The 24,523-nt window shown below is 37.6% G+C and overlaps 1 protein-coding gene across 1 annotated transcript in view; it reads right to left on the bottom strand.

The window, feature by feature from the left end:
* Positions 1-24,523, bottom strand: part of LOC110465604 (aconitate hydratase, mitochondrial-like) — a 27,897-nt gene continuing 3,374 nt past the window's right edge. The window contains exons 3-21 of the mRNA XM_021521544.1: positions 21,164-21,243; positions 20,873-20,939; positions 20,399-20,470; positions 19,972-20,091; positions 19,461-19,553; positions 14,369-14,438; positions 13,274-13,362; positions 12,507-12,657; positions 11,706-11,810; positions 11,086-11,177; positions 10,188-10,293; positions 7,097-7,254; positions 6,451-6,709; positions 5,563-5,768; positions 4,839-4,936; positions 4,298-4,391; positions 3,715-3,847; positions 2,003-2,124; positions 1-1,218 (exon numbers count right to left, since the gene is read on the bottom strand). Coding sequence (XP_021377219.1) covers positions 1,084-1,218; positions 2,003-2,124; positions 3,715-3,847; positions 4,298-4,391; positions 4,839-4,936; positions 5,563-5,768; positions 6,451-6,709; positions 7,097-7,254; positions 10,188-10,293; positions 11,086-11,177; positions 11,706-11,810; positions 12,507-12,657; positions 13,274-13,362; positions 14,369-14,438; positions 19,461-19,553; positions 19,972-20,091; positions 20,399-20,470; positions 20,873-20,939; positions 21,164-21,243 — 2,250 coding nt within the window. The 3' untranslated portion in view covers positions 1-1,083. The remainder of the gene's footprint in view (positions 1,219-2,002; positions 2,125-3,714; positions 3,848-4,297; positions 4,392-4,838; positions 4,937-5,562; positions 5,769-6,450; positions 6,710-7,096; positions 7,255-10,187; positions 10,294-11,085; positions 11,178-11,705; positions 11,811-12,506; positions 12,658-13,273; positions 13,363-14,368; positions 14,439-19,460; positions 19,554-19,971; positions 20,092-20,398; positions 20,471-20,872; positions 20,940-21,163; positions 21,244-24,523) is intronic.

Raw genomic sequence — 24,523 nt, forward strand, 5'->3', positions numbered from 1 at the left:
TTAGGTTTTATTTATTTTTATAACTATCACGGTTGATCTGGTGGTGAAGCTTTGCCTGAATATAAAACCTGTAGCAGTGCATACAGTATATGCTTTGTATTTAGTCAAATTACACACAAATCAAATTATACAAATTAAAGATTGATAAACTAGATTTTCATTATGTCCTAAATAAATTATCGTTCAATCAGATAATACATTCTTTACAAAAATAAAATTACAAAATTATCAATGTCTACCTCTAATAAATATGAAAACATTTTGCTGAATTTTGTTAATTCTCAAAGAGAAAAATTAATGAAAAGGGAGATAACCTATTATCTAAAAGCAACATTTCATGCATCAGTTCGTTCTAGTCAGATCTAATTAACCAATCCTGTAATGATACAACCCTGTAAAACTTTGATGTAGACAGAATTACATGCCTAATCAACTGGTCGGCTAAAACCCCATTGCCACCTACATTCTCTGCAGAGCTGATGACACCTACAAAGCCCCAAAAATAACACTTGATACTTAAATAGGTTTATTTACACAATAACACAATATCAATTTCAAAACAATGATAACAGTTTCACTAGAATGTCGAGGGGTGAGAGTTACCAACTCCTCTACTACTTCACTCCCCACATCAGCAACTAAAGTTTTTCCATCACTGGATATTTAAATACTTTGTACATAATATGGTCACGCTTTCTGTGTATCTGCTGTGAAATTTAACTCAATGATAATTTAAATCCATTGTCAGCCAAGTTGATGATTCTGTTTATCAGCGTTGACGAAATACCATGGTATTCAATATTTTAAAACCATCACCAGCTGACACATATCCGCTGGATAGCACTATACTCAAAGATAAATCCAATTTTTTGTGTTTGGCAACATTTTCTGTATTTTCTATTATGTCATCAGTGTTTGGTATTATTCAGCACTACTGATTACGCTGGGTGACAGTTACTGTTTTATGTCATCAGTGTTTGGTATTGTTCAGCACTACTGATTACGCTGGGTGACAGTTACTGTTTTCTGTCCCCAGTGTTTTTGGTATACAGCACTACAGATAATATGGGAGACACCACAACGTTATTGCTTTAACTCCGCCATTCTGTTGAGAGCACTGCCCGCTCTGAACCACGTAAGCTGTCCCTCGTTCATGGACTGGTTCAGTTGTATCGTTTCCACTGATCCGTCGGTATGTTTTATTTCGCATTTCACTTGCTGCAAGAGAAGAAAATTCACTCCAAATTATTGTTATCAAGAAAATAGAACATATTGGAAATGCATGGAATGCGCAAAATAAATACATCTATGTGTCTACATTATCATGCTAAAGAATGTTTGGTAATATTCGACTGCCTCAGCTCTCAGTTTGATTGAAATGGAACTAAATGAAACTTACCTAGTAAGTTAAGTATATAATATAGATCACAGCGACCTACATTTGATATACTGGTATAATACTCTTCAAGATGTATCCATATATGAAGTCTTATGACAGTTTGAGGTAGTAGGTCTGATCTAGATTTTTGTGGACAGATGTAAGGACTTGCAGACAGAAAAGGCAAACATTCAAATGTCCTATACTATGTTTTAGGGAAATAATAACATGAGGCGGATATTGTCCCCAAAATGATCTGTGTCTGGAAAACCAGTGGTTAAGAATGACAAATCCTCCTTTAGACAAAGGTTGTCTTTCAAGGCAGTGCAGGAGATTGCTCCCCATGACAAAAGTTGTGCCTGGAATGCAAAAGGGAAGGTAGGGATTGTCACAAAGACAAAACAGTCTCCAGAAAGCCAGTCACAAAGACAAAGTTTGTGTCTGTACAGGAAGTGGTAGGGATTGTCCCCTAGACAAAGTAGTGTTTAGAAAGCCAGCCACAAAGACAAAGTTTGTGCTTGTAAAAAAAGAGGTAGGGATTGTCCCCTAGACATAATTTGTGTCTAGAGTGTCAGTTTCAGAATTATCTTGTCAGATTATCATTGATCAACAGTAATTGCTTACCTGTCCTGGAGCCAGATCTTTAAGTCCGACGAGAGAAATTCTGTCGTCTGGTTTAATTTTTTCATAATCAGCAGGATCAGCGAAGGTTAGGGGAAGCATACCTTGCTTCTTCAGGTTGGTTTCTACAATAAACAGAAATAGATTGTTAATTATTTACAAACACACAATACAAAAAATAGATTCTTTTACTAAAACTGAAGGACTGTAAGAATGGTTGGCAAATCTACAACACACGTTGATGTCGATTTAGCCGCATTACATTGAGAATGTAAACTAAACCTTGTGACATCACAAGGAAAAATGCTGCTGCAGATCAAACGATATCTAAGAAAGCGAAGTGCTGTTCCTCGACAAACCATATCAGATAATAGTTTTTTTCCTATTTTATTTTCTGTCCAAAAACATATTCTGTTCAGTTAAAATGTTGATAATGAAACGAAAATGTAATGTTTTAAAAAAACACAAGCCATTCTGATTTATATGTCTAGCCTATGGCGAGCTTTGACCATCAATGCACATATTAGAGAAACTAAATTAAACACAAAAATGTTGATGGAGATGCTGACAAAGTCAATGGACCATGTAAGGTAGGACGCATCCAGCATTTGATGCATGGGTTGAGATGTACTACCTAAGATGCATCTGTGGTCCAAGTGTGGTTGGTGTAGCACTTATAACTTCCAGTGAAACTAAGTTAAACGCAAAAACCTAATGTTGACGCTACTGCCGCTGTCGCTGGAAAAGCAACACCTTAGTGTCGCTTCCACTTGGTGGCGGTGAGACAACGAGACAACCACTACAACAGTGTATTCAGTGTCCTGTCTGTTGTTCAAGCAATGTTCTCATTTCTGTATGCAGATGGAATCAAGTGACTTGTGGTTAACTTTGATTCCATGCTTGCAGTAAAAAACTGGTCTCTCTCACTAAATACAATATGTAGGATGCCAAAGTTTTTACAAATAATAATAATGATAATACTTTATCTTTGGACGGTACAACTCATTCAGCAAACAATAAAGGCTAATCTCTCATGAGGCCCTCTTTAATGATCAGCAGGCACTCAATAATATTCATAATAGTACATAAATATATGAAGATAGGTAGACAGATACTACATTTTCCGGTAAGTTATTCCACACATTTGCAGTTTTTAGTAAAAACTTCTTTTTCCTCTTCCTAATGGTACATTGATGGGGGTATATTTTCCTCTTCCTAATGGTACACTGCTGGGGGTATATTTTCCTCTTCCTAATGGTACACTGCTGGGGGTATATTTTCCTCTTCCTAATGGTACACTGCTGGGGGTATATTTTCCTCTTCCTAATTGTACACTGCTGGGGGTATATTTTCCTCTTCCTAATTGTACACTGCTGGGGGTATAATAATTGTACACTGCTGGGGGTATAATAATTGTACACTGCTGGGGGTATAAAAAGTGTACACTGCTGGGGGTATAATAAGTGTACACTGCTGGGGGTATAATAAGTGTACACTGCTGGGGGTAGATTTTCAAAGAATTTCCTCTGTTCCCGGCTCCATATAATCAGCATCCAAATTTGATTTCATTTTGAGGGGAAAATCCAAACTTGCAGTTCTGAGATTGTTATTTATGTAGTATCATTATACCTAATAACATCAATATATTCTTATATATCTACTATCTAGTGGTAACACCAAAACGCTACACGGCTGCAGGCCTGTTGATGTATTACCGTGTATACGGGCGAAACTCCTGACGATGATGGCACGTCCACCGAGATGTCGGGGCTCGAGTGCAGCGTGTTCTCTGCTACTTCCCTCACCATAGTTTTCATCTCCTACAACCACCCAGGGGATGCTCTGTGCCTGAAATGAGGAAACCATTCAAAAATGTCACTCTTCCTTCTAAAAAAGACCATGACAACAGCCCAAAGGTTTAACATGTCTTGGTATGAGTAAAGTGGAGCGTAGTAATGAAACCACCTTCAATCAGCGTATGTGGATTGATAGTAACATAGCTGGATAACTTGGAAAATGTCTAATAGAAAAAAGGTGTCCTCCTGAAACATTGGCTGCATCGTGGGTAACTTTCTGCAGGTTTTATCACTCACAGAAATTTGGAATTTCTCTCACTTTCAGGTAAGAATGTGAAAGCGCTCCTTTTCATTGAAATAAGTGGAACAATGTTCCTAATATAAATGCTTTTTAAACAGCTCTGAACAGCATCAAACTTTCATTGCTATTTTTCTTTTTACAAATTATATAGGGCGCGCTGTACAAATGTATATTTTTATTAAACTTTCTGCCGGTACCGACCTTGTAATATCTAGCCGTGTCGGGTACACTGCCGTATTTCCCGGTAAGCCAGTTCTTCACGCTGTTAATTTCACCATTTTCCACATTGGTGGCACTGTAATAAATACATAAACATAAAACTAACAATAAGAAACATATACACCGATATCACAGACGCAAATTTTATCTAAGTTTATCATAGAGCTAACGTTGCATGATTCCACCCATTTACTATACACAAGTGTCGTATATAGGCACCAGAGGCGAGGAAGCAGTTCTAACACACGGTATGGGGGATTTGGTAAGTACACTTGACTCGCTTTTCACCAAGACAGCCAGGGTTCTATTCCCCGATATAATGTGAAAAGGTATCGGGTCATCTGCCCCACAGACTGGAGTTTTTCTGGGCACTCCAGTTCCATCACACATTTAAGACCTTGTGTGCTAGCTGTCTGACCAACAAAAGCGATTAATATATGTTGATAAACTAGTTTTACAATTATTGTTGTAAATAAATAAAGTTTCTAAATCTAACATTTTGATATTTTATATTTGGTCTTACCCAATCAGCAGGTTGTTGGAGATATTGTCCAGATGACCTCTGTATTTGAGCCACTGACCAGCAGCACTGATGTGGTCAGTTGTACACTTTCCTTTCACCTGAAATAATTTACATAAGACACACATTTCCTTAAAGGTGCATCATATCATATACATTGTAAATATATCAGTTCCAGGATTATTTTGAATCTTTGCGTTTTTCACTATTAAAATTTAAACAACCACATTCCTATGATATGATAAGTCAATGAAGTGTGGAAATCAGTTATAAAGACATTAGCTATACTGCTGTTATCTATGGCTATTCGTTAGTTTATTGTATGGGGGAGGTGGGAGGCTTCTGTATTAATATATTATGGGCGGTGTTGTTAAAACCAGATCTGCGTTGCATTCCTTATAATAAATCACATCACTTTTAATATATTAGCGGGGTGGNTACACACATTTCCTTAAAGGTGCATCATATCACATACATTGTAAATATATTAGTTCCAGGATAATTTTGATTCTTTGCGTTTTTCATTAAATAAATTTAAACAACCACATTCCTATGATCTCTGAAAAGGTGTATCGAACTTCTCCCTTATATTTAATTCTGGAACAGCCCTTACTATGACTTGTGTCAGATTTATCTTGATGACGATCAGCGAATCTTAACTTCCCCGAATTATCCGATTTTACTTCATGAGTCAGTGATAAATACCCATGAAGGTTGTGACATTTACCTTGATGAGGATTGGCATATCAAGGTAATCCTGACCGTTCCACTTGTCAAAGGGAGACAACAACTGAAGGCGAGCACTTTTAGGGTCAACATCCACTCTGAGGCTTGTGCCATCTCCGGGCGGAGGCTGGAACGTATCCATTCCTGGGTCAAATCCTTTGGACGGCAGCTCGTCACCATAAGGACTTTCAAACTTAAATTTCGACCCTAGACAAAACCCATATACAGTAAATCAATGAACCCCAAAAGGAATTTTCTATACATTTAGTAAAACATGCAAACAAAATTATGGGTACCTAAGAAATTCTTAATTGACAGTGAAATACTCTTTAAGGGGACCTTAAAGATAAGTTTTCTACAGTGAAACCTGAATATTAATAAAAACCCAAGAGAACCTAATATAATAGTTCTCTACATACAGGAAAACAGCAAAAATAGGAAACCCCGGGGGACCAAGTGATTATTTCTCAACAGGGAAACATAATCATAAGAAACCCCACAGACATCGTGGATTATTTTCTTTACAGTAAAACATGGTTTATGCAAACCCCTTGGTATCTGATAAATTAGTTCTCCAGCGTAACACATGTTTACCATGTTTACATGGTATAAGGAAGAGCAGGGAACCAAACAAATTTGTTCTCAACTGTTAGGCACCCCAAGGAAATAATTTCTTTACAGTCAAATTTATTTATAATGAAGTAAATGTCTCAGGTCCCCTTACTTCATTACCTTTCACTGTAAAGAACTAACATCCTTGTGGTCCCTTACATGGTTTGCTGAAGAGAAAATTTTGTCGTTGTTATTCTAAAAAATAATTAACTTTAAAATGACTTAAAGTAACTTTTCTTTCTTAGGTACAGATATAGCGTTTATACTGAATATTTACCATCAGATGCTGTTAGACTGTCTGTTACTGGATTGAAACTGAGTTCTCCAGCGATGGCCATTGCCGTCACCAACTCAGGGGAGGTAACAAAAGCGTGTGTGGCGGGATTGGCATCGTTACGGCCGGTGAAGTTTCTGTTGTAAGATGTAACAATGGTGTTTTTCTCGCCCTTCTTGACATCCTTTCTGTCCCACTGTCCTATACAAGGTCCACAGGCATTGGCTAACACTACGCCTCCGATATCGCTCAAAATGGCTGCCTTTAAACATACGATACACAACCATCAGATCTCAATTAAAGCAGAGAATAAAAAGGATATTCCACACTACCTCCATATTGACCATGTAAGGAAGGTGGGAGGCACCTACCATAGAAATCAATATAATGTAAGCGTACATATTTTAATGATAGGATTATTTTAGCACTTTTCGTGCTTTCATAATATAGTTATCAGTTGCAACATTTCCGAGGTGCATTAATTCATCAATGCACTTATCTACATTGTATTAAATTGAAAAATGCGCTAAAAAATTAAGTGAGCTAGAATAGGTATGTTTACAGTAGTTAGGGGATAAGTCCAGATTTGCCGACCAAACCTGTGAAAATTTAATCTCGAAAAGCCCTTCCTATCTGATGTTGCGCCTACCTGGCCGTCACGTTCAATGGTGGCCCTGATCTGCTCCGACCCCGGTGTGATAGTGAAAGCACTCTTGGCCTTAACACCTTTATCTAGGGCTTGTTTGGCAACGCTGGCCGCACGACTCATGTCCTCGTAACTACTGTTTGTACAGCTGCCGATTAAACCTACAAACATAAAGCAGGCTTTGAATTAGGGTCTATTTCTTACAGAAACAATAGTTTCTTCAAATATAAACCAGGCCTTCAATTTTATTTCATTCAGAAACAACAATCTCTTCAATTGGACACTGATGCTTTGCTGGTTTAGTCAATAAATTTATCATATAGTTATGGTAGTTTGAAGCACATATAGGAAATGTGTGACAGACAGGCTAAGATCTACCTGGCCTTTAACAAGTACACAAAGGTATTTTAACTGTTAATGTGATGTAAAGAAGTAGTGTGAAACTAATAGTTTTGTGAGGAATTCTTTTCTGAGTTAATTTGCAAGGATACTCTTTCTCCACCTTGTTTTTTACATATAAGTTTTACTGAAAAAGTGTCATTTTAATAATGAATTGAAGTATTCACTACAGGCAAATTTCACGAATTTAGTACACACGAAAATAAAGGGTTTTACAGCTTCAATTAATTTCATCCTTGGTGTAAGAATGTTGATCTGAAAAGAATTATCATACAAAAGTAGTAAATGAACATTACCATGCTGGTGTATGGATACTGAACTAATTACATGGTGTTGTGTTGATGTGGATAGCAGTCTTTGTACATGGTGTTGAGTTGATGTGGATAGCAGTCTACGTACATGGTGTTGTGGTTTGTTGATGTGGATAGCAGTCTTCGTACATGGTGTTGTGTTGATGTGGATAGCAGCCTTCATACATGGTGTTGTGTTGATGTGGATAGCAGACTTAGTACATGATGTTGTGTTGATGTGGAAAGCAGTCTTTGTACATGGTGTTGTGTTGTGTTGATGTAGATAGCAGTCTTCGTACATGGTGTTGTGTTGATTTGGATAGCAGTCTACGTACATGGTGTTGTGTTGATGTGGATAGCAGCCTTCATACATGGTGTTGTGTTGATGTGGATAGCAGACTACGTACATGGTGTTGTGTTGATGTGGATAGCAGCCTTCATACATGGTGTTGTGTTGATGTGGATAGCAGACTACGTACATGGTGTTGTGTTGATGTGGATAGCAGCCTTCATACATGGTGTTGTGTTGATGTGGATAGCAGTCTTGGTACACGGTGTTGTGTTGTGTTTATGTGGATAGCAGACTTAGTACATGATGTTGTGTTGATGTGGCAAGCAGTCTTCGTACATGGTGTTGTGTTGTGTTGTGTTGATGGGGATAGCAGACTTCATACATGGTGTTGAGTTGATGTGGATAGCAGTCTACGTACATGGTGTTGTGTTGTGTTGATGTGGATAGCCGTCTTTGTACATGGTGTTGTGTTGATGTAGATAGCAGTCTACGAACATGGTGTTGTGTTGTGTTGATGTGGATAGCCGTCTTTGTACATGGTGTTGTGTTGATGTAGATAGCAGTCTACGAACATGGTGTTGTGTTGTGTTGATGTGGATAGCCGTCTTTGTACATGGTGTTGTGTTGATGTAGATAGCAGTCTACGAACATGGTGTTGTGTTGTGTTGATGTGGATAGCAGACTTCATCCATGGTGTTGAGTTGATGTGGATAGCAGTCTACGTACATGGTGTTGTGGTTTGTTGATGTGGATAGCAGTCTTCGTACATGGTGTTGTGTTGATTTGGATAGCAGTCTACGTACATGGTGTTGTGTTTTGTTGATGTGGATAGCAGTCTTCGTACATGGTGTTGTGTTGTGTTGTGTTGATGTGGATAGAAGACTTCATACATGGTGTTGAGTTGATGTGGATAGCAGTCTACGTACATGGTGTTGTGGTTTGTTGATGTGGATAGCAGTCTTCGTACATGGTGTTGTGTTGTGTTGTGTTGATGTGGATAGAAGACTTCATACATGGTGTTGAGTTGATGTGGATAGCAGTCTACGTACATGGTGTTGTGTTGATGTGGATAGCAGACTTAGTACATGATGTTGTGTTGATGTGGAAAGCAGTCTTTGTACATGGTGTTGTGTTGTGTTGATGTAGATAGCAGTCTTTGTACATGGTGTTGTGTTGATGTGGATAGCAGTCTTAGTACATGGTGTTGTGTCGTGTTGATGTGGATAGCAGACTTTGTACATGGTGTTGTGTTGTTATTTATAGCAGAGTTTGTACCTGATGTTGAGGTGTAAATGAAAAAATGACCAATTAAAAGTGTAAAGACTCTCCCATATACGTATTGAGTTTTATATTATAAACGTTTGATGTTTGGATGAATGGAATGAATGAAATAAACAAGTTTGTTTCTTTGTCTTTGTCAAACTGTGCTAAACAGCTTACATGTTAGTGAAGAAAAACTTTAAAAATGTGTGTGATTGTGGGGAGGAGGAGGACATTATGCCTGAGACATCCGGCCCATATCTATCCACACAGAATTGTGTCATTTGGTTTGTTTTGATGGCTTCTCAATTGCAGTTGCTATCTTTTGAAACAACTTCAAGTTCTAAGCTTGTCTTTGTGTTTTCAATGACAATGTGGTATATATATTTTTCTCTATTTAAGTAATGTAAGTAATACAGTGAAAATTGTCTGATCTGACTTGTGAGTATACATCTAGTGTCTTATCTTACATAAAATGTTAAAATCCCCTTTCTAATGTGAACTATCAAAGAAGACCCCGTCTATTCCGACATCCTGTTTAATCTAACCTTTGAAGTCAAACTTTCACCCTTCACTCGAAAAATCCATATTGGTCCCGTGTTTATTTTGCCGTACATATGTAATGACTATAAAAAGCATAGCATGACAGGTATCAATATTTGCTTTCATGATAAATTTTCCCTCATCACAGAGGATGAAAAAGGCGAAATTTTACTGTGGCAAAAAGTTCTCAGGATACATCAATTATTACTGCACATGAAAGTATATTAATCCCCCGTTAACACCACCACTGTATAACAGACCTGATATTTGAATGGTGAAATTTAAAGAATTAAAAAAAATATATACTAACCAACTTTAATTTCATTAGGCCAGTCATTTTTCCTGGCAATTTCTCCGAGCTGTGAAATGGGGTGGGCCAGATCGGGGGTAAATGGACCGTTGACATGTGGTTCCAACTGTAACACAAATTTCACGCACGTTTCAATCGCGCACATACCATAGCAACATAGTTATAACCATTTGGTAAGTTAATCTCATTTTCACTGTCACTCCTTAGTACGTCTTGCAGGTATTTTACGTTCAGAAATCCCATTTTTTTTGCATTAAGGAATCTTGTTTATTATAAATAAACGAAGTTCATATAAATGCGCTATGTTTAGCCTGAGGATCATATACTGTAGTACTATGGCCAACATAGATGGTGGTTTCCAAAAGGAGTCCGAATTAATCTTACTCTTGTTTTACCAGTACTCCAAGATGAATATGATCAACATGGCCATGTGACAGTTATTAAGATTTCCACCTACTGTACCAAAATTTCAACCTATATAGATATCTGTGACAACGGTTCTTTTTCTCTCTAGTGTATGTACAAGGCATTTGGAATTTCGTAGGATGTTACTACAATGCATGATCCTGTTTGACAAGTGTTTGTAGTTACAGTGTGGTTACCCTCAGAAAAGTCTTCAAACGCTTTGTACAATAAAATAGATCATGGTCGTAATTACCAGTGATGATCTCCCCTACCCCCCGCCAAAAAAAGAAATCCAGCTTAATAGTATTAACATAACGTGTTTTTTTAATGACATTTTTTTTTTTACATCACAGATTGTACATAATATTTGATCAACTTCGAATTTGAAAAACATCCAAACAACCTCTTCTTTTGGTCCAGGTGAGATTGTATTTTTTCGGTAGCCTAAGCTATAATATCTTCAGCAATATATGAACCCCACTTCAATACTTACCGTATCCAGATTGATTTCGACGACTTGGTCGTATTGGGCATTTGGATCGGCGGAAAGAAGTCCTTTGTAGTTGTTTGCAAGGTCAGCAATATCTACGAAAAAAGTGATTCTCCGATTGAAAAATTAAGAAATATTTTCCATAAGAACTATCAAACACCAATGCAATATCTCATTCTCCTGAAATCCTACCTTTCTTATTGTCCTGAAATTCTACCTTTCTTATTCTCCTAAAATCCTACATTTCTTATTCTCCTGAAATTCTACGTTTTCTATTGTCCTGAAATTCTACATTTCCTATTCTCCTGAAATCCTACATTTCGCATTCTCCTGAAATCCTACATTTCCCATTCTCCTTGAATACAATGTATTACCTTGATTTTGTGTATTACGTTGATTTTGTGTATTACGAATAATGAAATGTGCCTATAAACCAAAGTGTCAACATGTGTGAGTTACAAATTACAAAAGTTTCATGTTTGATAACTCAGTTTCAAAAAGTTAAAGCTAGATTTAAATTAATTTCCTGTCGGACAGAACCTGTGGCCTACGTCCTTTTTTCTTCGTTTAAAAAAAAAATGTTAGTACATGTATTCAAATTTCACTGCGTTTCTGATACTAACCTGCCCGGTTTGTTGCTTTCAGATAGTCCTGCATGCGGTGATTGTAAGGGAATATTGAAGTGGTGGCTCCAATTTCTGCTCCCATGTTACAAATTGTGCCCATGCCTGAAAAGAATTCAACATTTCTTTCGTAAGAATCATTAATATCACTTTTACTAACAATCATTTTTAAAACATAACTTCTGGACCCATATTCATGAAACCGTTCTCATGCTCAAACTCAGACATTGTGCTCAAGTCCATTTTCTTGTTCCGCTGATAAATCAATCACACATCACATTTTTCCCGTGATGTTTAAGAATTATGAAGAGACTTGACGCTGAATACTATTTTCAATGATTATATTTGACCTGTATTCCTGAAACCTTTCTCATGCTCAAACTCAGATATTGTACTCAGGCCTTTTTTTATGTTCCGCTGATTAATTAATCACAAATCACATTCTTCCTGTATGATTTTGGCTGAGTCACATGATTTAAAGTGAGTTATTATTAGTTGGGCCTGAGCACAGAATCTATGCTTGAGCATGAGAATGGTTTCATGAATATGGGCCCTGGTCTTTACAGTAAATATGTCTATAATGAACCCCAGGGAACATGAGAAATTCTTTCTCTGTAGGCACAACTTGTTATGAATTTTGACATTCATCTGACAATTCCTCGCTATGGATAAAAAGCTATGACTTCACTATAAGGGAGAATAGAATTTGTACTTACTCTCCTTGACATAATACAGGAGAAACAAGTTTGTGAATTAAGGAGATAATTTAGTTTATAAACCCCGATAATTCTGTGTACGAACCTGTACAAGAAATTGAGTCTACGCCAGGTCCGAAGTACTCCACAATGGCACCGGTGCCTCCCTTGACCGTCAGGATTCCAGCGACCTTGAGGATGACATCTTTGGGCGAGGTCCAGCCGTTCAGTTTTCCGGTCAATTTGACACCTATCACCTGTAATAGTCAGAAGCTTCCAGTTACAAATGTGTTAAAATAGAACTGAACCATACTGATCTTTTAACTACACTCATCTGTATACAGTGGTAAATAATTATACAAGTTACATACACACACCAGATCTGTTAAGGAAGATGCTGGGTAGATATTAGTAGTTTTATAAAAGTAAAATAGATTTTTTTATGTTATACAGTTTACCACATGGTCATTCAAAACACAAAGACAAGCTGAGAACTTGAAGTTGTTTCAAAAGATAGCAACTGCAATTGAGAAGCCATCAAAACAAACCAAATGACACAATTCTGTGTGGATATTTATGGCCGGATGTCTCAGGCATAATATCCTCCTTCTCCCATAGATCACACAATTTTCTATATTTTTTTTCACTTACATAACATATGTAAGCTGCTTAGCACAGTTTAACATTCATTAACATTCCTAACGCCTCGTTTAAGCTTTTTGCTATGAATTGGGAACATGTGCAGTACTCCTGGAAGGAAACAAATATTTCCTGTGCCACATGTGGTGCCTAACACAATCTCTCCCATCAAATAAAATAAACTCTGCACAGCAACCAAACCAGTACCAGAATGTACCGGTCAATTGTATTTACCTTTGGGCATTTGAGTTCCCATGGTAACCCTGCCATGACGTCCACAGCATCAGCTCCTCCCACACCTATACAAGCTCCACCGAGGCCACCTGGGGAGATAAACAATGTTAAAAGGGTAAATGTCAAACACCGGCATTGTCATTTTCTCAAAAAACTTGCCAGAAGTATTTCTTTAAAAATCATCATAGTGGGTATCTGGAAATAATATCTAAAATCAAAAGTAACAATAGAATTTGTTTAGAGATGGTTATATAATGATTCTCAGCAAGCAGCAATTTTTAGCAAACAATATATGACAACTGCAAGCAATTTACAATTTAACTGATCTGAGCATATAGTTTGATGAATATGAGTGACAATGTGACAATTCTGATAGGGCATATGATATATAATATGAAAAATTTAAAAAAAGTAAGAGCAGTTTCAAAAAGATAGGAAAAAATCCAATTTCTGTTATTAAAGAAATAACTAAATGACAATTGTATTTGAAGTAAATTGTATCGTGCAATGGGAGCCGCTGTGGCCTAGGCCTTAAGGCTCCATCTCTGGGCCGCAGGTTCGAGGCCAAGGGCTTCAGGCTCCATCTCTGGGCCGCAGGTTCCAGGTCTAGGGCTTCAGGCTCCACCTCTGGGGCACAGGTTCAAGGCCTAGGGCTTCAGGCTCCATCTCTGGGCCGCAGGTTCGAGGCCTAGGGCTTCAGGCTCCTCCTCTGGGCCGCAGGTTCCAGCCTAGGGCGTCAGGCTCCACCTCCTGGCTGAAGGTTCAAGGTCTAGGGCTTCAGGCTCCCCCTCTGGGCTGCAGGTTCCAGCCTAGGGCTTGAGGCTCCCCCTCTGGGCTGCAGGTTCCAGCCTAGGGCTTGAGGCTCCCCCTCTGGGCTGCAGGTTCAAGGCCTAGGGCTTCAGGCTCCACCTCTGGGCTGCAGGTTCAAGGTCTATGTGGGACAGTCGTCAGATACAGGCTGCATGTAGTTGCTTTTTTATCCAGGAACTCCAGCTTTCCTCCACCACCAAAACCTTGCACGACTTTAAATAAACACAAACAAACTAAATCAAATCGAGCAATGAAGAATACAAACACTGGGATATATTGACCTACCTCCATTTGGTGTGTGGCTGTCTGTTCCGATAAGTAGTAACCCTGGAAAGGCGTAGTTCTCCAGTACAATCTGAGGGGAGATAGTTTAACTTTGAAAACAAACATCTAATATATTGTATCAGACAGTGAAAACCCAATAGGATTGGGTATTTTGGATGTATAATGCAAGAAAACCACCAAGTATAAGATAGCAAAGAAAACAGTTTAGATGTGGCTTAGAGCCTGTATGCAGTATAATACATGGACATGGCAACTTGAGCCAGCCCACACCTTGTAACGGCAGATTTCTGTAGGTCTGACCAGTGGTGGACATCGGTCAAGGGCAGGGGGCTGTAACACATACAGCCCGTCCACTGGTCAGTACCGATCATCATTATGCACTTACAATGTATTTCTATACTCTCAAGCCTCTCATAACTAGCTATATATAGTACTGCATAGCACGAAAACAAAACCCATTCTTAAACTTTCATGGCTTTCACTAATACAGTTACACAGGTGAAGTACAGTGAACAATTTTATAAATTGATTTTTTTTTATCCATCAATAAGTCCATGATTGGTAATAAGCCCACCCATATATATAGCAATTAAAAGGAAATGGCAGTTAATGCTATTTTACTGTTGTCCTGCAATGAGTCCACACATCAGTCAGAGACCACTTGTGCTTATGGTAGGATAAATATGGTACAATATAAAATGTTCTACCGATGATAAGGTCTGATAATCATCATTAGCCACAAAGAAAATATAACTAAAAGTTTCATGTTAAGGTAAAGAGTACTACTTCACATCAGTTCTTATAACCCCGAAGAAAAGTTCCACTTTGAGATGTTTTTTAAAATTTATGTTTTCTATCATACACGAAGATGGAGAAAAAGAAAGAAGTTTTCCTGACATAAAGTTGCTTGCCTATATCATGTCAGTGTATCTATCTTCTTCATATTGATAGTGTACATTGATAACTCCTGGATTGCAAAGATAGTGAAGTGTAGGAATATTAGTACAAAGGCAGTGATAAATCTACATGCGAGTCCTGGGTCCTGTTCCCATAGAATTTATATTTGACCTATAGAATTTCTGAAAATACTGAAATTAAACATCGTGGGACCCATATCTCTCAACAATTCAGTGGAAAAAGACCCATACAAACTAATTGTAGATTGATCACTGCAAAGGTTAAATTGATCCTTGGAATTTTTTGGTTTTATTTTTGTTCATTTTTGTTCTCAAATCCACAAATTTTGAGTGAAATGTATCACAAAATGTGATTTATATGGAACACTTCATGATAGCAACAATGGTGACAATATATTTCAACTTGATGATACCCTTTAGTTTAAACTTATTCTTGGAAAAGAATTGGAATCTAAGTGCTTAAATTTGATCTTTCACAGGTGTTTGAACTCCAGATTAAGAAAGTTTTCTCTCAACAATAACACAACTGTCATAGAACTTAGCCTGCAAAAATTGTATGCATGGACTTATCAAGATTTGATAGATGAATTATATCAGTTCAATATGATTGGACATCAAAACGAATTGTTACTGAAAAAACGTACATGGAGAAAACAGTTTAGATTTGGCTCAGAGTCTGTGTGCAGTATAATACATGGACATGGAGAAAACAGTTTAGATTTGGTTCAGAGTCTGTGTGCAGTATAATACATGGACGTGGCAACTTGAGCCAGCCCACACCTTGTAACGGCAGATTTCTGTAGGTCTGACCAGTGGTGGACATCAGTCAAGGGCAGGGAGCTGTAACACATACAGCCCGTCCACTGGTCAGTACCGATCATCATTATGCACTTACAATGTATTTCTATACTCTCAAGCCTCTCATAACTAGCTATATATAGTACTGCATAGCACGAAAACAAAACCCATTCTTAAACTTTAATGGCTTTCACTAATACAGTTACACAGGTGAAGTACAGTGAACAATTTTATAAATTGATTTTTTTTTTATCCATCAATAAGTCCATGATTGGTAACAAGCCCACCCATATATATAGCAATTAAAAGGAAATGGCAGTTAATGCTATTTTACTGTTGTCCTGCAATGAGTCGTCCACACATCAGTCAGAGACCACTTGTGCTTATGGTAGGATAAATATGGTACTATACATTTTTCTACCGATGGTATGGTCTGATAATCATCAGCCACAAAGAAAACCTAACTAAAAGTTTCACGTTAAGGTAAAGAGTACTACTTCACATCAGTTCTTATAACCCCGAAGAAAAGTTCCACTTTGAGATGTTTTTTTAAAATTTGTGTTTTCTATCATACACGAAGATGGAGAAAAAGAAAGAAGTTTTCCTGACACAAAGTTGCTTGCCTATATCATGTCAGTGTATCTATCTTCTTCATATTGATAGTGTACATTGATAACTCCTGGATTGCAAAGATAGTGAAGTGTAGGAATATTAGTACAAAGGCAGTGATAAATCTACATGCGAGTCCTGGGTCCTGTTCCCATAGAATTTATATTTGACCTATAGAATTTCTGAAAATACTGAAATTAAACATCGTGGGACCCATATCTCTCAACAATTCAGTGGAAAAAGACCCATACAAACTAATTGTAGATTGATCACTGCAAAGGTTAAATTGATCCTTGGAATTTTTTGGTTTTATTTTTGTTCATTTTTGTTCTCAAATCCACAAATTTTGAGTGAAATGTATCACAAAATGTGATTTATATGGAACACTTCATGATAGCAACAATGGTGACAATATATTTCAACTTGATGATACCCTTTAGTTTAAACTTATTCTTGGAAAAGAATTGGAATCTAAGTGCTTAAATTTGATCTTTCACAGGTGTTTGAACTCCAGATTAAGAAAGTTTTCTCTCAACAATAACACAACTGTCATAGAACTTAGCCTGCAAAAATTGTATGCATGGACTTATCAAGATTTGATAGATGAATTATATCAGTTCAATATGATTGGACATCAAAACGAATTGTTACTGAAAAAACGTACATGGAGAAAACAGTTTAGATTTGGCTCAGAGTCTGTGTGCAGTATAATACATGGACATGGAGAAAACAGTTTAGATTTGGTTCAGAGTCTGTGTGCAGTATAATACATGGACGTGGCAACTTGAGCCAGCCCACACCTTGTAACGGCAGATTTCTGTAGGTCTGACCAGTGGTGGACATCAGTCAAGGGCAGGGAGCTGTAACACATACAGCCCGTCCACTGGTCAGTACCGATCATCATTATGCACTTACAATGTATTTCTATACTCTCAAGCCTCTCATAACTAGCTATATATAGTACTGCATAGCACGAAAACAAAACCCATTCTTAAACTTTAATGGCTTTCACTAATACAGTTACACAGGTGAAGTACAGTGAACAATTTTATAAATTGATTTTTTTTTTATCCATCAATAAGTCCATGATTGGTAACAAGCCCACCCATATATATAGCAATTAAAAGGAAATGGCAGTTAATGCTATTTTACTGTTGTCCTGCAATGAGTCGTCCACACATCAGTCAGAGACCACTTGTGCTTATGGTAGGATAAATATGGTACTATACATTTTTCTACCGATGGTATGGTCTGATAATCATCAGCCACAAAGAAAACCTAACTAAAAGTTTCACGTTAAGGTAAAGAGTACTACTTCACATCAGTTCTTATAACCCCGAAGAAAAGTTCCACTTTGAGATGTTTTTTTAAAATTTGTGTTTTCTATCATACACGAAGATGGAGAAAAAGAAAGAAGTTTTCCTGACACAAAGTTGCTTGCCTATATCATGTCAGTGTATCTATCTTCTTCATATTGATAGTGTACATTGATAACTCCTGGATTGCAAAGATAGTGAAGTGTAGGAATATTAGTACAAAGGCAGTGATAAATCTACATGCGAGTCCTGGGTCCTGTTCCCATAGAATTTATATTTGACCTATAGAATTTCTGAAAATACTGAAATTAAACATCGTGGGACCCATATCTCTCAACAATTCAGTGGAAAAAGACCCATACAAACTAATTGTAGATTGATCACTGCAAAGGTTAAATTGATCCTTGGAATTTTTTGGTTTTATTTTTGTTCATTTTTGTTCTCAAATCCACAAATTTTGAGTGAAATGTATCACAAAATGTGATTTATATGGAACACTTCATGATAGCAACAATGGTGAAAATATATTTCAACTTGATGATACCCTTTAGTTTAAACTTATTCTTGGAAAAGAATTGGAATCTAAGTGCTTAAATTTGATCTTTCACAGGTGTTTGAACTCCAGATTAAGAAAGTTTTCTCGCAACAATAACACAACTGTCATAGAACTTAGCCTGCAAAAATTGTATGCATGGACTTATCAAGATTTGATAGATAAATTATATCAGTTCAATATGATTGGACATCAAAACGAATCGTTACTGAAACACGTACATGGAGAAAACAGTTTAGATTTGGCTTAGAGTCTGTGTGCAGTATAATACATGGACATAGAGAAAACAGTTTAGATTTGGCTCAGAGTCTGTGTGCAGTATAATACATGGACATGGAGAAAACAGTTTAGATTTGGCTCAGAGTCTGTGTGCAGTATAATACATGGACATGGCAACTTGAGCCAGCCCACACCTTGTAACGGCAGATTTCTGTAGGTCTGACCAGTGGTGGACATCAGTCAAGGGCAGGGAGCTATAACACATACAGCCCGTCCACTGGTCAGTACCAAGTTCCATCATTACACCATGATTTCTACTTACACCAAAAATTATAAAATCAACTTCCTGACCATAGTTAGTACTGACCGGAGTCAGAACCTACCTGACAATGATCAGTATTGACCCTGGTCAGAACCTACCTGATAGTGGTCAGTATTGACCCCTGTCAGAACCTACCTGATGATGGTCAGTATTGACCCTGGTCAGAACCTACCTGATAGTGGTCAGTATTGACCCCGGTCAGAACCTACCTGACAATGGTCAGTATTGACCCCGGTCATAACCTTCCTGATAGTGGTCAGCATTGACCCCGGTCAGAACCTACCTGACGATGGTCAGTATTGACCCCGGTCAGAACCTACCTGATAGTGGTCAGTTTTGACCACATATTTGTACATACCTGATGGATGATACCGCTGCCAGGTTTCCAGAATCCCACACCGTACTTGGCTCCAGCTGACGACAGGAAGTCGTAAACCTCTTTATTGACTTCCTGTAGTACAGAACGACGCAATCACACTCCACACCAACATATCCTCAGTAAGACATAACAGAGGTTTACACAACAAACTGTACAAACTGTCTGTTTGACCAGTTCTAATATAACGGCCAGGGAAACTTGAAGAATCAATAAAAATACAACCTTCAGGATTTACCGAAGGATTTTTAAACAAACTGATAAGTTACCCATCTCTTTTAAATAAAACTTGTCCTTTTCCTGGTAAAAGTATCAAAAATTTTCATTATAATTTACTGACTGATCTGAAAAACTGTCCACTATGGGTATTTTTTTATTCAAGATTTTTGAAAAGATTTTTTTATTCAAGATTTTTGAAAATAGTGACTGCAATCATTCCAATTTTCCCAAATTGCTAAAGCAGCAGGGGCATGTATTAGATAAACACTGGTACCTTAGCACGGGACAAGTCTTTGGCACCTCCCAGTTGGGCCTCGATCAGATGGTCACAGTGGATGGTCGAGGGCACTGCCACCTTGGGCAGGCCACTGGATATAAACTGTAGCATAGCCATCTGTGAATGAAAAATAAATGCCTCTTTTGTGTTTTGTTAGCAGAATAGCAATATACACCAAAGTAATGGAGAAGTTCAACTGATTGTGTTGCAGAAAAAATTAACGGCAGCATATTTAGACAGAAACTAATACTAACAGGTAAAGGAAACATTTATGCCCCAGCTATGGCTATTAACAAGTTACATAATTATGTTCTCCAATATCTTGATTCATTACTTTGAAACCTGATTGTAATCCTAGCTAACTGCTCTTTGCAGAAAAAACAAATTGACACTTGACAGCCGATTGGGCTCAACAACTGTTTACCTGGGCAGTTGCATCCTGCATAGCGACTCGATCTGGACGCAGCTTCAGGTAGCTCTCACCTCTCTCAATTACCTACACATAAAACCAAATGTTTTATCTCTGAGTTCAATTGAAAATTTCCACAATAACTTTTGCATGACCTGTGTTACATATCTGTCAAAACCAAACCCTCAGAAATTCTCTAAATTTCATGTTTATTAAAAATTATTTTTTTAAATCAATTATTCTAGTAAAATTCATATTCATTGCCATATTAAACTGAAAATCTGGGAATTCATAATGAATACCATATTTATCACATGTCTAAAGTGAACCATGGAAATATTTAGTGAAAATCATATCTGTTACTAATCTAAACCAAACTCTGGGAACTTTGAGTGAATTTCATTTTCTTAAATCATATCTGTCACCTGTCCGAATTTTCAAAAATTGACCTGTGAAATTTTTCTTTGAATACCCATATTTATCACTAACCTCATTTTTGGGGTCATCCAAGTGACTGTAAAGAACTTTTTCCGAAAGAGTCAGAGGACGACCAAGTCTGAAATAAAAACAACATACTTATAATTATTAGATAAGAAGTAAACAGAACCCTTTTTCCCTCATTACAATACTTATCATTGAATCATAGATATATAAACACATCATATAGGAAATAACATCATATCACCTTGGTGATTGTCTATGGATCTATCGTTAGGTTTGAACATTGCTTAAATCAAAATATTTGTAAAAGTTAAATCAATATGATTGAACAATGCTTACCTAGATTTCACAGTATTCATGTTGAAATCCATTTTGTCATAATCAATGTATTTGTCCTGCTCAAACTTGCTCATTGGAACCTAAAAAAGTAACAGATACATAATCCAGGTATTCAATTTGCTTCACTTGAACATATTTTTCAGATGATTTTATTAAAAGAATGAAATGTCCACCGGGACAATCTTAGAATATGAGAGCAGTGGACCATCTTAGAATATGAGAGCGGTGACCATCTTAGTATATGAGAGCAGTGGGTATTCAATTTGCTTCACTTGAACATATTTTTCAGATGATTTTATTAAAAGAATGAAATGTCCACCGGGACAATCTTAGAATATGAGAGCAGTGACCATCTTAGAATATGAGAGCAGTGTCCATCTTAGTATATGAGAGCAGTGGACAATCTTAGGATAAGAGAGCGGTGGACCATCTTAGTATATGAGAGCAGCGGACCATCTTATTATATGAGAGCAGTGGACCATCTTAGTTTATGAGAGCAGTGGACCATCTTAGTATATATGAGAGCAGTGGACCATCTTAGTTTATGAGAGCAGTGGACCATCTTAGTATATATGAGAGCAGTGTACCATCTTAGTATATGAGAGCAGTGGAAAATCTTAGTATATGAGAGCAGTGGACCGTCTTAGTATATGAGAGCAGTGGACAATATTAGTATATGAGAGCAGTGGACCATCTAAGAATTTAGAGGGCAGGGGGCCAACCTTGCATATTAGAGGAGGGGACCATCTTAGTATATGAGAGCAGTGACCATCTTAGTATATGAGAGCAGCGGACCATCTTGGTATATGAGAGCAGTGGACCATCTTAGATTATGAGAGCAGTGACCATCTTAGTATATGAGAGCAGCGGACCATCTTGGTATATGAGAGCAGTGGACCATCTTAGATTATGAGAGCAGTGACCATCTTAGTATATGAGAGCAGCGGACCATCTTAGTATATGAGAGCAGTGTACCATCTTAGTATATATGAGAGCAGTGTACCATCTTAGTATATGAGAGCAGTGGAAAATCTTAGTATATGAGAGCAGTGGACCGTCTTAGTATATGAGAGCAGTGGACAATCTCAGTATATGAGAGCAGTGGACCATCTTAGAACATGAGAGCAGTGACCATCTTAGTATATGAGAGCAGCGGACCATCTTAGTATATGAGAGCAGTGGCCCATCTTAGTATATGAGAGCAGTGGACCATCTTAGTCTATGAGAGCAGTGGACCATCTTAGAATAGGAGAGCAGTGACCATCTTAGTATATGAGAGCAGTGGTCCATCTTAGTATATGAGAGAAGTGGACCATCTTAATATATGAGAGCAGTGGACCATCTTAGAAATTGAGAGCATTGACCATCTTAGTATATGAGAGCAGTGGTCCATCTTAGTATATGAGAGAAGTGGACCATCTTAGTATATGAGAGCATTGGACCATCTTAGTATATGAGAGCAGTGACCATCTTAGTATATGAGAGCAGTGGTCCATCTTAGTATATGAGAGAAGTGGACCATCTTAATATATGAGAGCAGTGGACCATCTTAGTATATGGGAGCAGTGGACAATCTTAGAATATGAGAGCAGTGACCATTTTAGTATATGAGAGCAGTGGACCATCTAAGAATATGAGAGCAGTGGACCATCTTAGTATATTAGAGCAGTGGACCATCTTAGAATATGAAAGCAGTGACCATCTTAGTATATGAGAGCAGTGGGCCATCTTAGTATATGAGAGCAGTGGACAATATTAGTATATGAGAGCAGTGGACCATCTAAGAATTTAGAGGGCAGGGGGCCAACCTTGCATATTAGAGGAGGGGACCATCTTAGTATATGAGAGCAGTGACCATCTTAGTATATGAGAGCAGCGGACCATCTTAGTATATGAGAGCAGTGTACCATCTTAGAATATGAGAGCAGTGACCATCTTTGTATATGAGAGCAGTGGACAATCTTAGTATATGAGAGCAGTGGATCATCTTAGTATATGAGAGCAGTGGACCATCTAAGAATTTAGAGGGCAGGGGGCCAACCTTGCATATTAGAGGAGGGGACCATCTTAGTATATGAGAGCAGTGTACCATCTTAGTATATATGAGAGCAGTGGACCATCTTAGAACATGAGAGCAGTGACCATCTTAGTATATGAGAGCAGTGGCCCATCTTAGTATATGAGAGCAGTGGACAATCTTAGGATAAGAGAGCGGTGGACCATCTTAGTATATGAGAGCAGCGGACCATCTTGGTATATGAGAGCAGTGGACCATCTTAGTTTATGAGAGCAGTGGACCATCTTAGTATATATGAGAGCAGTGGGCCATCTTAGTATATGAGAGCAGTGGACCATCTAAGAATTTAGAGGGCAGGGGGCCAACCTTGCATATTAGAGGAGGGGACCATCTTAGTATATGAGAGCAGTGACCATCTTAGTATATGAGAGCAGCGGACCATCTTGGTATATGAGAGCAGTGGACCATCTTAGGATAAGAGAGCAGTGGACCATCTTAGTATATGAGAGCAGTGGACCATCTTAGGATATGAGAGCAGTGGACCATCTTCAGCAATTTTCAGAGTTTATCAAGAGGGACATTTTATGTAAAATCAAAAGAAAATTGGAACATGGAGTGGTCAATTTCAGTTTTGAGGGATCAACGGCCTATTGACCCCCTCCAGGATTATTCCTGGTCCATAATGACTCTTATGCAAAAATGCCTTCTAAGAGACCAGAAATAGGAACAGCTTGAAAAAAAAAAAGAAGTTTTGATCTTGGCTATTTAGATTCTTTTTTTATAAAATTGAAGACCAAAATGCAATCTGCATATGTATTAGATCAAAAAATAAAACTAAGGTTTTGGTATAGTCCAACAAACTTAGGCTTTATGTGCAGACCAAAAAAATGTTTTGCCAACCAAAAAGAAAAAAAAAGAAAAAAAATTATGGTAGGAAAAAAAAACTGTCTTTCTCTACATACTGACCCAAACTTCAAAGAGGTGGGTTGGTCAAAGCCATACAGAGAATAATTTAAGGCTAGCCTTCGGAGAAAAACATCTTTGAGCTTTAATTGTTGTCACAGCTGTCTCTATCAATGCGTTTCTGGTAATTATTAGGTTACTACATAGAATTTGAACTGTTTTCTTGAAGGAATTTTTTTTTCTTAAATAATTAATTTGGCATTCACGATCAATTAGATAGAATGTAAAGGATCAGGTAATATTGTCTTTTCACACATTGGTGTTGACTATTTCTTACATCAACAGAAAAACAAGAGGCCCAATGGGCCTGCATCGCTCACCTGCTATAAAACTCACAGTTGTAACCTTAAAAGTGATCTAAAATAAAGCTACAGGCAAAA

The sequence above is a fragment of the Mizuhopecten yessoensis genome, unplaced genomic scaffold (assembly GCF_002113885.1).
Source record: "Mizuhopecten yessoensis strain PY_sf001 unplaced genomic scaffold, ASM211388v2 scaffold11093, whole genome shotgun sequence".
Lineage (NCBI taxonomy): Eukaryota > Metazoa > Mollusca > Bivalvia > Pectinida > Pectinidae > Mizuhopecten > Mizuhopecten yessoensis.